This window comes from Girardinichthys multiradiatus, chromosome 22 (assembly GCF_021462225.1).
Source record: "Girardinichthys multiradiatus isolate DD_20200921_A chromosome 22, DD_fGirMul_XY1, whole genome shotgun sequence".
Classification (NCBI taxonomy): domain Eukaryota; kingdom Metazoa; phylum Chordata; class Actinopteri; order Cyprinodontiformes; family Goodeidae; genus Girardinichthys; species Girardinichthys multiradiatus.
In genome coordinates this window covers 23,063,853-23,078,875 of record NC_061814.1, presented here as the reverse complement: position 1 = coordinate 23,078,875, position 15,023 = coordinate 23,063,853, and the positions used below count along the sequence as shown (strand labels likewise).

The following is a 15,023-nucleotide window of genomic DNA, read 5'->3' as shown; positions in this document are numbered from 1 at the left end:
ACGTAGAACAATAAAATACTAAAACAACTTACACTGGTTTAAAAGTCAGAGAAAATGGATGCGTTTTTAAAAGAGATTTAAAAACAGGAAGTGAAGAAGCATGTCTAATATCAGAGGGAAAACTATTCCATAGTTTAGGAGCCACAACTAAAAAACCTCGATCTCCTCTAGCTTCAACCTAGTTTTTTTTGTACAACCAGAAGCAGCTCATCAGCTTGTAATGAAGGCATGGACTATTTTCTCAAGGTCGCGTCTGGTTAACACTGACTTAAGCTTAGCTATCTGCCTTAACTGGAAGAAGTGTTTCTTCAAAACAGAGTTTATCTCATTTTAAACCTAAAATCAGAGTCTAACATCATCCTCAGATTTGTTACAGAATGCTTAAGATATGGCTCAAGAAAGCCAAGGTTAACATGAAATGGTTCAGCAGTAGAGCTAGGGCTGAATACAATAACTTCAGTCTTTTTATCGAAAACACTTCCGGAAGCCATCCAGGCCTTAATGTCATCAAGACATCTCAACAGCAGGTGGATGGAGGATGAACTGTTAATAGGTTTTAATGCCAGATAAATTTGGCAATCATCCGCATAACAATGAAAGGAAAGACTGTGTTTCTTCAGAACAGAAAGTAGAGGAAGCAGGTATAGTGAAAACAGAAGGTGTCTGAGAACTGAGCCCTGCAGAACCCCACAGGTAACAATGTTGGTAATTGCTTTTCCACTTCAGCACTTAACAGAAAAATGTCTGTTACTCAGATAAGAGCGGGACCTCTGTAATGCTGCTCCAGTAATCCAAACCCAGTTCTCCAACTACAATGTGTGGATAATGTGCTCAACAGTATCAAAAACTGCAGTAGGGCCCAAGGGAACAAGGATCACAAACTGACCAGCGTTGTTTGCTAAAATAATGTCATTATACACCCTTACTAAAGCGGTTTCAGTGCTCTGTACTTGTTTAAAACCAAACGAATTCCATTTTTGTTCAAAAAGGTATTTGATTGAATAAAAACTATTTTCTCTAGGATCTTTGAGAGAAAGGGAAACTTTGAGATTGGTCTAAAATTTGAACAGACTGAGAGGTCAAGTTCAGGTTTTTTAATGAATGGATTTACTTTTGCATGTTTTAAAACATCAGGGACAGAGGGTCCAATAGAGGGTAAAAAAAAGTTCAATTCAGTAACAGCATTATTAGTAAAAGCAAGGCAGAAGAGAGGATCAGTGGAAGAGTTAAATGTCCGACAACACCTGGGTGGAGCAGAAATTTTAGACTAACAAGCAAGAGAGGTGTGAAATGAAACAGGTTTATGATCACAAAAAACAGCATCCCCAATTTCTAAATTAAAAACTGAAATACCATAAGACAAAACTAAATCAAGTGTGTGGCCCTGTTGATAAGGGGGACCCACAACACACCGCAAAAAGTTAAAAGACTCGATAAGGTTTAAAGACTCCTGAGCCACAGGCTTTTTAGGGCAACATACATGAATATTAAAATCATCAACAATTACAACCTGGTCTAAGTAGAGTACTATGGTTCATGGTTTCGGTATAGTGGTAGCTTGAATGCATTGTATTTATTGAGATAGCACTTGATAAAAGGTTCGAGAACCACTGATCTATAGTATTCTATTATAGCTCTGGCAGTAGGTTGTTGCCTCCCTGGAAGGTATGCTCTTCACCCAAGTCTCAATTCAATTCAATTCAATTCAATTCAATTCAATAATACTTTATTAATCCTAAAGGGAAATTGAATGTTGTTATAGCTAAATATTATGCAGCTTTCTTCAAAAAGCCGTTGTAGATGCTGATGGCTGTGGGCAGGAAGGATATCCTGTAGTGGTCTGTCTTACAGCAGATCTGAAAAAACCTTTGACTGAAGACACTATGTTGTTGTACAACAGTCTCATGAAGAGGATGCTCAGGGCTCTCCATGATGTGCTTCATTTTATGAAGAATCTTTCTTTGCACAATGATGTCCAGAGGTTCCAGAAGTGCCCAGCACAGAGCTTTTTTGTTGAGCTTTTTTAAGTCCCTGGCTCCAATGCTGTTACCCCAGGAGATGATGGCAGAAGAGTTTACACTCCCCACAACAGATTTATAGAAGATATGCAGCATCTTGCTGCAAGCACCGAAGGTCCTAAGCTTCCTGAAGACATACAGTCTGCTCTGTCCCTTCTTGTAGATGGCTTCACAGTTGAATCTCCACTCCAGTCTGTTGTCCAGGTGAACACCTAGGTATTTATACTCCTCCGCCACCTCCACTTCTTCTCCCATGATGGAAAGTGTTTGACCTAGTCTTGTTTCTCCTAAAATCTACAATCATCTTTGTTTATTCAAGTTCAAGATGAGATGATTGTTTCCACACCATGCAATAAAGCGATCCACCAGCTTCTTCTTGTACACCTCCTTGCTGTCTCTCATCTTGACTTTACGTTGCTTCTGTATACTCCTCAAAAAATCCCTGTCTTCCTCTTTGAAGGTTCTTTTTTTCTCGTTAAGCAGGTCCTTCAGATCTCTGGTGATCCAGGGTTTGTTATTGGGGAAGAATGTAAACTGTTGCCAAAATAACACTGGTGAACTCTTTGGGTACAAAATATGGACGGAAACTTACTGCTAACAGTTTAATATCTGGGCTGCAGAGACAACACTATACAGTAACATGTCCTGATTGACTGTTGTGGGTCTGTTGTTCATAAGTACTGCCAGTTCACCTCCTTTGCATTTGCCGCTCCTTTTTAAATCTCTGTCTGCTCGTATGGTCAGAAAGCCTGGCAGAGAGACGTTGGAGTCAGGGATATGATCCTGCAGCCATGTCTCAGTGAAACACATAATACTGCATTCCCGATACTCTGGCTGGGTCCTTTATAGGGCTTTGAGTTCATCCAACTTGTTTCCCAATAATCTCACATTGGCCATCATTATCGATGGAAGACATGGTTTGAACTACCTCCTCTTCTCTCTTCTCTTTGCTCCACGGTGCCTCCTTTTCAACTTCTCAGGGATTTGGAGTTGTAGTTGAAGTATTATTTGAGCTTTTGAGATATTAATCTGCTGCTCCCGGTTGTAAAAAAAAAACATTACACTGTTACCATGGTGACGTATCAATGTCACCATGGTAACAAATGTCCAAAAGTAAAAAGGTATCAACAAAAATCCTTCCAGTTGCACAGCATTCGATACTAGATAATCGTCCAAACAAATGCTGTCTTCTGGTCAACCCTGGTTAGCTTCTCTGTTCCTACTGAAGAGAAGCACAACCAATAAAATAATGATGCGATGTCCATGTTTCAATGTGGACATGATGTGTTCAGGGAAATTTGCAGTGTTAGTTTTGCACCATATTTAGTGTTTTACATGTAGGACAAAAAGTACAGTTCTAGTCTCATTTGACCAGAACAACTTCTACCAAATATTTGCTGTTTTTTTCTACATGGTTGTGACTTTCTTCTTGCTACTCTTCCAAAAAGGCCAGATTTGTAGAGTGAACTATTAGTAGTTACTGCATTGACAAATTCTCTTAATCTATGGATCTCTGCAGCAGCTCTTCCAGAGTTGCCAAGTGCCTTTTGGCTGCTACTTTGATTAATGCTCTCCTTGCCTGTTCTAATAGTTTGAGAGACAGTCATGTCTTGTTACGTTTGAAGCAGTGGCGGTTGCTGGTCTTTCAAGGAGGGGAAGCTCACTTTCAAAATCGCTGATTCGCTCATTTTGCTGTCAATCAAAAAGGGATTCGGCCTCAGACAGATCATCCAATCATCAAGCAGAAGCTGAGCATCCGGGTCAGCCGAGGCCAGCCCACTGCCCAATAGACCCCCAGAGACACTGAGCGTCAGATGGGCAGGACAAAGCCCAGCATTTTTGCTTCGCTATGGAACTCACTGTTTAAAGCACTGTGAAGCTGCGGAAATGAGTGAGAGGAAAGCTGCGTCGTTACCAGTGATAAGAAGCTGATTCAGAACAAAAGTTGAGCGCGTTGTAGCGCATATTTAGTCAATGATATGTACACACAACAGTATATATTTGATCACTTATTTTTTGACATTTTAGGGTAAGCTGAGCTTCCCTTGCAGTCATAGAGGAATCACCACTGGTTTGAAGATGTACCATACTATTTCTGTTTTTGGATAATGAATTACACAGTGCTTGGTGAGATGTTTAAATCTTGGGATATTGTTTTTATATCCAAACCCTGCTTTAAATGTGTCCATAACCTTTCAGTCCTGTGTGATTCTTAGTCTAATGCTGTTTGTTCATAAGTGCTGTTCAAAAGACATCTGAGGCATTTACAGAAAAGCTGTTATTTATACTGAGAATAAGTTATACACCCATTAACTGATTAGGCGACTCAACTAAGGCAGTTGGTAATATTGGATTTAGATCAGTGTAAAGAGGCAAAATACGAGTGTTTGCAAGAATGTTACTTTTTCAAAAAATAAAAAATACAGTATATCATTTTCCTTCCATACCCATTAAATTATTCTACACTACTTTGTGTAAGGATTGCAGTGGTAAATAAAAAAAAAATCTTCAAAAGTTTAATGGCCATCATTGGTTTGCAAAGCAAAGTATGAAGTGTAAATAAACTGTGCAGTTTCAGTTCTTCCTCCAGAAAAGTTACATAGTAGGTAGGGAAAGCAGTAACAACAGATGCCTTTGGCTCTGTCATCACTTTTCACTCAAGGTTATCTTAATGTTATTTCTTTTTGAACAATAATCTGGAAGATGGTTGAAAATATAGTTTTCTTTATAAAGAAAGTATTAAGAATATATATAAAAAGTTATTTTAACCAATGACATATTAGATCCAAGGGCAAGAAAATAATTTTGCTAGCCAGGCGACCCTGCAACTTAAGGTCTTAGTGGAAAACAAACCTAGAATTCCCACAGCTAGCTTCATCTTCACTCTAGCCAACATCCTGCCATCTACCCTTTTTCTGTTGTTCTGGTGTGGAGTCATTTGCAGATGCTGCTAAAGGTCATTTGTTAACACTTGCTAATGATGTCAAGTTAGGAGACATATCTGCTGGCATTTAACACTTGAGACAAAGAAAATCTTCTTTTTTACTTTTTACAAAAAGTCATTTTAGTTTGTGTTTTTATTTTTTATGTATGTGTATGTGTGTTTGGGGGGGGTCAACCTTGGGCCAACATGCTGATGATAGGTAGCACAAATACTACTCCATCCAACTGCCTTTAGAAAAATTATATATCAACAACCTTTGTTAAATTCATGTGTTTAAGGAAAAAATATTCAGTCCGCCCAGTCATCTTGCTCTACAGGCCAGGAACTATTTTCATATCAACCCATGATGGCGAAATAAGTTGCCCACTCATATTATCATGGCAGAGAAACCTGCTCTGTTTGTTTAAAGAGGCTTAATAGGCAAATCAAATTGACAGATTAAAAGGTTGTTTTGGACTTGGTAGCATTTTAGTGACCTCGCTCTTTTCAACTTTAGTTTGATGGCTCCATACGAGGAATTAAAAAGGTCCATTGCCTTCTGAAACTGAGGCTTTTGTTTTTAAAGATGAGATAATGCACTTAAATAAAATATTATATATATATATATATATATATATATATAGATATATATATATATATATACATAAATTAATTAATAAATCAGCAGGAAAAACCTTCCATTACTTGTGTTGGTATTCAAACAAGTGGCACAATGGGCCTTGGTTTAGAAGCAGAAAATCCAAATAAGATTTCTGACAGTTCAATGCAGTGAATAAACTGAATGCCACCTAATGTAAGAAATGCTGATACTCTGACATTGTGTACATTACAGCTCAGTGTCTTCCAATTGTATATTGACAGAGAGGCCATTCACAATAAATCACTGAATTCAGCAGAGTGAATCTAGAGAGTAAAAAAAACAACTATTTAGACAATGGCCCAATGGAGCTTACCCTAATTGACAGATGAGTTCACTTTTCACCGCTTTAGCTTTGAGCATTGAAGGTACCTGGAAACGAATATGTTAGAGTGTGCATTCTTTCAGCAGCCACAATAGTATACTAAAACAAAATGTCTTAAAAATGGCAAAAATATTTATTATGCACTTTTGGCATACTTTATTATTATTGATAATATACAAATGTTCCATCTGCAGTGATGACTTACATTACAGTCACATTTAATTGAAGACATTTATTAATCTACCTTATTTATTCTATTACCTTAGGAAAATGCAGCCCATTAATCCACATCTAAGTTGCAGTCAGATTTGTTCAACAAAAAATCAACCTCACAGTTTTGAATCCTAATAAATACACTATGCTTTAGATGACAGCTGACTTTTATGACAATCTGACTAGCATTGGAAATGTCGATAAATGCTGCACCTCTGAAACACCATGTATACCGCACGTGTGCACCACTGCTACAGAATCAAACCAACTCCGACTTAAATGTTGCAGCAATGACCTGATAATAAAACTGGTCTGCAGGATGCTTTAAATAGCAAAAGTAAACTGACAGCTTCATCTGCTTTCTGAATAATTTGGCTAATAATTAGCTGACCAAGAGTCCTTAGATCACCTGAACAGCTTCTGTTGGTTGTACCAAAAACTAGGCTGAAACTGAGCTGAGCAGGCCTTTTCAGTCATGGCTCAATAATTATGGAACAAGTTCTTCTCGCGCTGTTTTTATGTCTCTCTTAAAAACAAACATCTTTTCAGAGGCTTTTGACAGTGTGAGATGGTTTGTGGTTGTTTCTCCTGTAGCTTTACTACTGTCTTTTTAGTATGTTTTATTTTGCTTTCATTGTTCTTTGTTATTTTTTATTTGTCATACTTGTGTGTTGGATTTACCTGTACTGTAAAGCACATTGGTTACATTGTTTTTAAATGTGTTTTATTATAAAATGGATTTGGAGATCAAAAGCAAAATACATCCTTCAGACTTGATGTTCCATTTTATTTCTACAGATTTAGACCCATGTAACAGGTTTTTAAAAATGCAAACGTAAGATCTGTGTTGATACTCTGGTCTCTCAGAGACCACAAAGGAAGTTTGTATTCAGTAATATATTTAATTTCCCCATCAACTCCTTGCTATTTTTACACCAGATGTGTGTTGCAGGCTTTGGAAACTCATTCTGAGCACATCACCTGGTTCAGAATCCAAAGTTGTCATGATTTGAGGGTGTTTGAGTTTTTGTTTGGGTTCTAGTAATTCTTGTTTTCAGTTTACGTTTTGGATCTTGTTTCTGTTTATTATTTTCCTGGTTGTGCTTTAGTTTCTTGTGTTCTAGTTCATGTTCTGAACGTTATGTTTTCCTAATTAGTTTGTGTCGTTGAATTTCTGTTTTGCTCCAGTCACGTTTTGTTCTCTTTGTCTCTGTTAAGCAATCAGCTTCATTTGGCCCACTTGCACTATGGTAATCAGTTTTGTTTTTCACCTGTGTCTTGCCATTCATATACATCCTTATCCTGTTAATTCTTCACAGAAACATTTTGGATAACATCACTCTCAATTCATGTCTTGTCCTTTGCTCATGTCAAGCCTCTGTTGCCAGCCTGTCCATGTTTGTTTTTTGCCACCCTCTTCTGAAGTAAGTTTATTTATTAAATCTGTTTACTCACCACCGATGCATCCTGCCCGTCTGCATTCCGGGGTCCTCCGCTACACCGCACTTGACAAAAGTGTAAAATTGTCAGACTTCCAAACCCAGAGCAAAGGAGACCACCAGCGTTGTACTATCTTAAAGTGATCACCGTGATCAACAGAAACAGTGCTGTATAAGTTCAAATTGGACAACTAAAATAACCTTATTCTTGACTTAGGTTTTTAATCAGCCTTGATAACTATAGCATCTGCCTTTAAAGATTTTCACATTTGCATCAACAAGTAGTCTGTAGATTAGGTTTAGGTAGGTAAACATTAAGTAAACATTAGTTGGCTCATACCAGATTCTTGGTCACTGATTCATGTTAGACTTAATTTTAAACTCTTAAATTTCCAGGTTGATTTGTTTTTACAATAAATAATCCTGAGAAAATATAAAAACCCCTTGTTTCTTTAAGTGCTTTTTTTACTCAGCGGACAGTTAGAGGAGTTTATGAAATTGATGTTTTGATAAACAACTGGACTAAGTTGTGAACACTAATATCTTTTAAAGTAGCTAATATTTGTTACATGACATATTAGTTTATCTACATCACACCTCATTCCTGTGACTAACAAACATAGCTCATATAAACTAAGGATGTAGTGAAATTGGTAAAAGGAAATGAAGATAACGATAAAACAGAAAATACTTTCAATCACAGAAAGTTAGTAAAAAATCTTATTACCACTGAAAACTTGATCTAAAAAACTGTAGCTACCCAACTTTTTAATTCACAGTAAATACTATTATCATTGAGGAGCATAACATCATGTAATTGTAGACACAAATGAAAAAAAGACCTGTAGATTTGATGAAATAATCCATTTAGTAAAATTCTGAATCATTTAACATTATACTGATATAATTGTACCACCTAGGTTCTGTCGTCCAACATGTCATTTTCATGTTGCAGTGTGAGTTAACACTGAGTCCTGCTTATTTATCAGCATGTGTTACCATGTTGGATGGAAAGGTTTGGTAATGTGGCACAGAAAAGCAGCACGATAAACAAGCCAATAACTAAACTGAAATCTAATTTATTTGAACCATTAAACACACCGGCATTAAGACAAGTGCTCATCTTGAAAAATTGCTGTGTGGGATCAGTTATCCTGCATTAGTGTCTACTGTCTACTCAGAATATAATTTATGAAGAACAGCCAAAGTAAGATAAATGATGTTTAAACCAACATGATTTAACAAGTTAGGTATTGGATTCTTCTTACTGCAAATTACAAATGGTAACTCTGTATAATAACACCTGGAAAGCATAGAAACTGATCATGTTCCATTAAGAATTCCAAGGTGTTCAGCATCTGCTAACTTAATAAGTGCCTTTCCAGAAACAGACTAAACTCAAAACCATCTGGCAGCTTGGGCCAAGCTTAAATCACCCTGATGGAGTCTCACCTTTAGTATTCACAAAACCAGACTATATGGTTCAACTCTGTCGTTTCTACCAAACTGAGCACTGACAAACGTGAAAGCATGATGTAAAGGTACCCATGAAACTAGCATTCTGCATTTCTGTTCTGCTGAAGCTCACAGGAGAAAAATGAATGTTGCTACATAAGAATCAGTGCTAACTGTAACAGACCTATCCACATCGGATGATTCATGTTCTGCTGTTTCCCTGAGAATGACCAGTGCAACTGGGACATGGACCAATGTCAAGAGCACCAGCTGTAGGATTTTCCAAGAGGGCTGGGCCCTTGGCAGGAACTCATGTCCTTGTCTAGCTGCCTTTTTAGACATGATGCAAAGCAGCCAACAAACTTACATCTGTGTGTGCCTAAGGACGTTCTAATGGTTGAGTCCAACTGGCTTTGTATCATCATAAATAAGAAAGGTTTGACTGTAACGGTCAAGGACTGTAAAGATTGAAGAGGCTTAATATTTTCCTACTGCTGAGAAAATGGCTCAAACTTCGTAATAATTTCACGCTGAAGATGGATGGAACAGTTCTAAAGTATATCCAAGCTAAGTGGAAATGATGTTTGTTTATCAACACAAGAGTGGGTTACAAAATCTTCAGGGTCAGATGTATTTGTTCTTGACAAATATTTCTGAAAACCTGAAAAGAGGCCTGATAACCTCTGTCCATCATAATAAAGCCTTTTTAATGGCTTTATTGTACATTCACTGAATTGAATAAATCAATATTTATGAAAGCAGAATACCACAGAGAAAAGTGTTTGCCTTTATACAGTAACAAAGGAACTCACAAAGATTTTGGTGTGGCTATAAAGGTGACAGTGCTATCTTTTCACTAAGTTTTTGCTGTATACACCCAACATCAGTTGAAGAACCCAAGACACTCAGCAGACTATTTCAGCAACATCAAAAGACAAACTAAAAGCAATAGTGTCACTGACATTTCCCCAAAGCCAGCACAAACAGAATTATTCACACACTGCTGGAGAAGTGCCATCCGATAACGGAGAGATAATGACACTTGTTGGAAGGCTGCTTTCTCAAAGCAGTTTAGAACTTGCTTGTCAGACACTGGCAGTGAAGCCTGTCATGGACATTGAGGAGGTTATCTTGGCATTTTAATCTAGCTTGACTGTGAAGGAGAACATGCAGAAAGGTGATTTCCAGGTCTAACAATAACAAGGCCAGGCATGTTTTAAAAAAGGATCTCTGAATGGGGGTTGGAGTAGTGTTCTCATTTAAAGCGACAATGAGGTATTGAAAGCCTAGTTTACCTTGTCCCCTCTACCCTCATCTATGTCCATAGACTGGCTTAAATTGATATTCTTGTTGCTGTTCCAATCCACGCCTGTGACAAATAACGCCACATCATCTAAGTCAGATAAAGGAAATAGAGGCTGTATAATACAAGGGGAGTATTTCCTATACATCAGTGATATAACTGATGTATGTGCAAATGTGGCTTAGTGGGAAGAGTAGTCATCTTGCAATCTGAAAGTTGTGGCTTCAATTCCAGTTTCCTCCTGCTATATGTCGCTATGCAAGGTAGTTAATCGCAAGTTGCCTACCAATCTGTGTATTGGTGTATGACTGTATGCGTGTTTGTTAGTGCGACTGGGTGAATGTGGCTCTAGTGTATGACTGGAAAGGCGCTATATAAGTTCAGTCCATTCACCTTTTATACGAATGTGACTGCTGTAAAATGCATGTCTGACAGTACTAACGCTGTGGCCAATACACTCCCAATTGACTGAAAGCTACAGAAAGCAACACAACTGACACATAAACACCACCCCGAGAACTTGTGCTGCCTTCTGACAGAAAAGTGCCCTGGGTGGTGAGCCATATCATCCACAATTAAAGTTGCTATTGGTTAGCTAAAAAGAAGACAGATTATATAAAGTCAAAGCCCCAAGAAAACTATATTTACAAACAATAGGAATGTAAAGTTTAGTTTTTGTCGATATGAAAGACGTTTATATTGACCGATACTTTTATATTGGTTAGACAGTACATAAAAGGTTACAAAGAACAACACCATTTTTATTTCTGAGCAGACAGATTTGGTTATTATTTGTTGTCCAAACACTAGTTTCATGTGCATGAAATCATTTGAGATGTCAAAATAACATTTATTACACAACAGGTAGATAAGGTCAGCTTAAACCTCATTTTCTGAATGGTTTAAAAAAAAAAAAAAACTAGATGGAGGCTGTGTCTCTACCTTGTTAAAGCCTAATATCTGGCAGGCAAATCTGTTCACTATATTATTCTCATTAACAATATTTTATCTTCTGTCATCTGTCATCAATGTTGAGTGCTTATGTCATCTTTTGCTTGCTTTACTGCCAAGGTTTGCAGATAGCGGGTCTGCAAAGGACACTTTAAAAGAAACCAGGCAGAAGTGTACTCTTTGCTTTTTCCAAATGACTCATTTTAGTTAAAAAGGGACCATTGCAAGACTTTGTGTTTAACCATGTTTTTCAGGGGACAGATCCTTCCAGTATAATCATTATGGGCCTGAGTGAAACATCTCTCATGGACATACTGTCTGAAGGGACACATCAAAGGTGTTCTGTGTTTTCTCAAAAGCTCTAGTGAGGACATTTTCATACTCACAGAACACGATGGGGCAGTAGAAACGATAATGGGAATAATTTCAGGAAAATGATGGGAGTTTTTATAGAGTGATATCAAACAGAGCTGAAGTATCAATCATGATCAGCATGGAAAACAATGACGTACTGTGACAAACCAAAGTAAAGAAACAGATGTCTGCTAGGTAACGAATAAATGAAAAAAACATATATATCCCAACAGCCCCCCATAAAAAGCATCCAAATTGTCTTTCAGTTATAATATAAAAGTGACAAGAAATATACATTAAGGCTTTGATGCAATGCCACTTTTCAGAGCCGTCAGGCTAACTTTGTAGTTTCACTTAGTGCATTAAGAAACAACCTTAAGTCATCTATCGCAGCAACAACCTTTTCGTTCATAATAACAACTACGTTTCAACATAAGCAGTTTAGTTATCAATTAGTCATGTATCCCATCCAGATGTCTGGTGCAGAAGAGAAGGGGAGGAGGAGATAGCAGCAGGTGTAGATCTCTTTGAGCCCAGCTGAGCTCTAAAAGGCAGTGCTTAACACCCACAGCTCCATCATCTGGCCTCTCCCCTGTCTCCACAAGCCTCTCGACAGCCCATTCCTCATCATTTACCCCTTTTTGGCAAAGCCTAGAGCCCTTCTAATGGGCTGCTCTGAATGCTTCCAGATGTTTGTTTATTTGTTGTGCAGCAACTGTAAAACAGTTTACTCTTTGATTGGATCTCTTCCCGTGGCTCCATATTTTTGAGGGGGAGGGTCCTGTCAAAACAAAGAAGGGGTGTTGCTAAAGTTTTTGTGCAGATAAACTGTGAGCAATAAAATCCAACTTTCAAAAAGTGTGAGTTGCCTCATCGTTGTCATAAAGAAGTTAGTTTTTCCGTTGTTTTTTTCTTTTTTCCTTTTTCAACACTTTGAAAGGCTGTTTTCCTCTTGAGATTTATGCACATTTTAAAATACAGGATTAAAAGGGCCATGGGCTTGTACTGTAAGACCTACTTCAGGGATTATTTCATTGTCTTCACTCTAGCTGCCTTTCATTTACTAGTCTAACTACTGAAGAATGCCCTCAGTAAAAGTTATTTTAAAGAGTAAGCTACCAGTGTCTGGCATATGTATTAGAAAATACAGAACAAGTGAAAGATTTAATTGCAAGTACAACTATATAATTACGTAGATCTAATTAATAATCTTATTTTAAAAGGCAGAATATATCTTATAGTCAGATAACCAAAACAATCTTGAAATTATTAAAACAATCCATTGGTTTTCAACAACACATACAATATGTAATGTCCACAGAGCTCTTCATTAAATAAATCAATAACTGCTCACTTGACTGAATGTTTACTCATGATGATTAGCTGTAACAGCACTGTGTTTTATTTTTCTCTGTGTGTAAGTTAAATAAGCCATAAAAAGGAGGGACAATTTGACAGTAGCTGCCATCTGAGTACTTTGACTTCCCTTTAAACCATAACATGTGTAGCATTAGCTTGAAGTAACATTTTAGGACCAAACAACAAGTATTTGAGCATATGCTAACTATTGGTGGACATTTGGAGTTTCAGTTGTTTTAAAAGAGCTTTCTTGCAATAACGTTTTGGCATGTAATGGTTAAAATGGTAAAAGCCTGACTGTTCTGAGAAATGTGAGACAGTTTATGCATAGCTTTGTAGTTGTAGGCTGTTTTATAACATAGTTGTTGAACAAATTAGCAATGTTAGTATATGTGTGTATGCATCAGAATAACAATGCTGGAGCAGAAGTTGCAACATCTAGCTTGAATTCTGACAAAATTTTATTTTTTCATAATACATTTTTCATCAGAAGAGGTCATTTACCACTGTGATGACACACAGGCAGACTGGGTTTGCCATGGAGTGCTTATAAATGCCTGGGTAGGGTGCCTGTTTCTTAAGTCTCAAAGATGCTGCTTTCGGACAACATTTCTCCTTCCCCTCAAATAAATCGGCGCTTTGTAAAGTCGAATTTGAGCTGGAGAGTTTGCTGTCACTGCTTTTTCTTGATTTGTCTTGAGTGGCCATTTTGTTATGCATCAGTGCCGCAGGTAAGCAATCCAAATGCAACATCATCACTCATTGGCAGCTTTTGGCTGCCTTGGGCTTACTTATTTTTCTTTTGAATATGTTTCTTGATTTATGAAAATGATCATGCCCATTGTGAGCAACAAGCACAAACATATCTCAAAAGAAAAAGTGTAAAAATTACAGTGTATTATGGGACATTCAGTGAAAAGAGCCAGATAAAAAAGCTGCTATGGAAGTACACACAATGCACAGTGTCATTGGGTGTGGGTTAATTGTGTGGTACAGACCAGTCTTCGTGTAGCATACTGTACTTTAGGCAGAGACTCTATCTTCTACAGCGAGATTTAGAGTTAAGCTGGCAGTTGGACCAGCACCAAGAGTTATAGTCAAGGTGACAGTAGTGGAAGATCCTCGGGCCCCTCTGCCAGACTGTGTACTACACTCTATGTCATGCTTTCACCAAAGTACATTAGAGCCCCCACCATTTTCTTTCCCTTTGTCTTTTGTCTAGTTCTCTCTATCTTAATGCATAATTTTCATTGTTTAATGGTCATTTTCTTTGTGATTTTTGTTCTTTACCTTTCTAAATTGCTAAGCTGTGATAAAAAAGTATAGCTTTGAGTCTAAAACCAAACCAAAACATTATTCCTCTATTACTCTCCTGCTCTTGTCTAAGCTGCCTTATTTTAACTACATATCCTCCAGGTTGATTCCTTCACCAATCACGACAGGAGTTGTGGCCATGGTTTCTACCCCTCTCTCCCTGGGCAGTGACCTGCCAGCGTTGCCCGGCTCTGAGAGCTTGTTGCTGCTGTAATTACCTGTGGCATCCAGGCTCTGGGGCTTCCATACAGGTGACATGGTGGGTGCAGATGGCTGAAAGGAGGAAAGAGAGGTTCTTTCTGCCTGGTCGAAAGGAGGGATGTCAGAAATGCTGCTAATCTCCCTCCTGCTGCAAGATTAAGGGTAGAACTACATGGTCTCCCATGTTACTCTTTTAAAATGAACTTTTTAAGAAACTTCTGTTACTTTTACACAATGTAAAAAGCAGACTTGAATGTTAATTTACAGAAGGTATTTTATTTCAGGCACCGATTTTTCACAGAGTACCTCACAAGGCTGAAAAAGCAGCTGTGACTGGAAAGCAAATAAACTAAATTTAAAATGTGTTGAGAGACAAAAGTACTGTAGCAACATACCTAAAATTCTGCAGCATTTTGTTTACCCTCTATTGTTTACATCCAGGGTTTAACTAAGTAAACACTGACTGAATTACTGTCTAAAACATTTTCTCTTTTAACGCGCTGATTTGGC

The 15,023-nt window shown here is 37.7% G+C and overlaps 1 protein-coding gene across 3 annotated transcripts in view; it reads right to left on the bottom strand.

Moving 5' to 3' along the window:
* lrmda (leucine rich melanocyte differentiation associated) overlaps nt 1-15,023 on the bottom strand; it is a 329,240-nt gene that overhangs the window by 33,053 nt on the left and 281,164 nt on the right. Inside the window, exons 7-8 of one of the 3 annotated variants that reach the window (XM_047351529.1) lie at nt 14,531-14,585; nt 10,997-12,420 (exon numbers count right to left, since the gene is read on the bottom strand). The exons of 1 other annotated variant lie outside the window; for it this stretch is intronic. In XM_047351529.1, coding sequence (XP_047207485.1) covers nt 12,291-12,420; nt 14,531-14,585 — 185 coding nt within the window. In that variant the 3' untranslated portion in view covers nt 10,997-12,290. Of the gene's footprint in view, nt 1-10,996; nt 12,421-14,530; nt 14,586-15,023 lie in introns of those variants that run through there. One more of the 3 variants, XM_047351531.1, reaches the window with a different exon arrangement.